The sequence below is a fragment of the Ailuropoda melanoleuca genome, unplaced genomic scaffold (assembly GCF_002007445.2).
Source record: "Ailuropoda melanoleuca isolate Jingjing unplaced genomic scaffold, ASM200744v2 unplaced-scaffold67791, whole genome shotgun sequence".
Lineage (NCBI taxonomy): Eukaryota > Metazoa > Chordata > Mammalia > Carnivora > Ursidae > Ailuropoda > Ailuropoda melanoleuca.
The window spans coordinates 1-1,454 of NW_023242493.1; the positions used below are offsets into that span (position 1 = coordinate 1).

At 44.4% G+C, this 1,454-nt stretch overlaps 1 protein-coding gene across 1 annotated transcript; it reads left to right on the plus strand.

The window, feature by feature from the left end:
- Positions 1–307: 307 nt before the first annotated feature.
- LOC100480519 (olfactory receptor 51Q1) lies at positions 308–1,255 on the plus strand. Its single transcript, XM_002926104.1, has one exon. The coding sequence runs from the start codon at positions 308–310 to the stop codon at positions 1,253–1,255; it is 948 nt and encodes a 315-aa protein (XP_002926150.1).
- Positions 1,256–1,454: the final 199 nt, after the last annotated feature.

Consider the following 1,454-nt stretch of genomic DNA (forward strand, 5'->3'; position numbering starts at 1 on the left):
ACACCTTCCTATTGCAAAGGCATACCTGGTTTCTGCACAGATAAAGAGGCCTTTGGGTTAAAATTAATGAGAATTTCATGCTCTCAACTTACTGGTTGGCAAGAGCTAACAGGCTAGGAGTGAAAATAAGCAAAACTGATAATACATTTTTAAACTCATTTCCCATTTAAGCTCCCTTTCCCTGTCTTCCTTGATGATCTATCAGAGAGATTTCAAGTAGTCATAGAACATTTACTCAAATCCTTATGTTGTCCACTTTTCACAGATTTGGCAAAGAACTCTGGTCTTGAGGCTGCCTCCTCCAGTCATGTTTTTGGTTACTAATTCCACGCAAGTCCCCTTCTTCTTCATCCTCATGGGCATCCCTGGCTTTGAGGTTTTTCATACCTGGATTTCCATCCCCTTCTGTTGTCTCTACATTGTCTCCATCATGGGCAATACCACCATCTTGGCTGTCATCAGGACAGAGCCCTCCCTACATGAACCCATGTACTTGTTCCTCTCTATGTTGGCTCTAACAGACCTAGGGCTTACCCTCACCACTTTGCCTACAGTCATGGGGCTCCTCTGGTTTGGTGCCTCAGAGATCAGCTTTGAGGCTTGTTTTGCCCAGTTCTTCTTCCTCCATGGATTCTCCTTTATGGAATCTTCTGTGTTGTTGGCCATGTCCTTTGATCGCTATGTGGCCATCTGCTGCCCCCTGCATTATGTCTCCATCCTCACCAACCGGGTAGTCAGCAGAATAGGGGTAGCCATCATTTGCCGCTGTGTTCTGGCTGTTCTTCCCCCATTGTTCCTGCTGAAACGGCTTCCCTTCTGTGGTTCCCACCATCTCTCCCACTCCTACTGCCTCCATCAAGACATGATTCACCTGGTGTGTGCTGACACCACGGGCAATAATTGGTATGGATTTGTTCTGGCTCTGGTCATTATTACACTGGACCCCCTACTCATTGTGTTTTCCTATGCACTCATCTTGAGAAGTGTCTTGAGAATCAGCTCCCAGGTTGAAAGGCTCCAGGCATTCAATAACTGCCTATCCCACATTCTGGCTGTTTTGGTCCTCTTTGTGCCCATGGTGGGATTGTCCATGACTCACCGCTTTGCCAAGCATGCCCCTCCAATTGTACATGTCATCATGGCCAACATTTATCTACTAGCACCTCCTGTGATGAACCCCATTATCTACAGTATTAAAACAAAACAGATCCGTCGAGGCATTTTTCACCTCTTTCGTCACAGACAATTGCAGTAGAGTGTGGAGAAGTGGATTGTGGGTACTATTCCTTAAAAAGAACTTGGGAAACTTGGAAAGTTATGGTTTGGGTGTCCAGTCATGTATGAATCATAAAACAGGAATGGGCGTTAAATACATTTTTTTTAATAATAATTTTTTTATTATGTTATGTTAGTCACCATACAGTACATCCCTGGTTTTTGATGTAAAGTTCGAT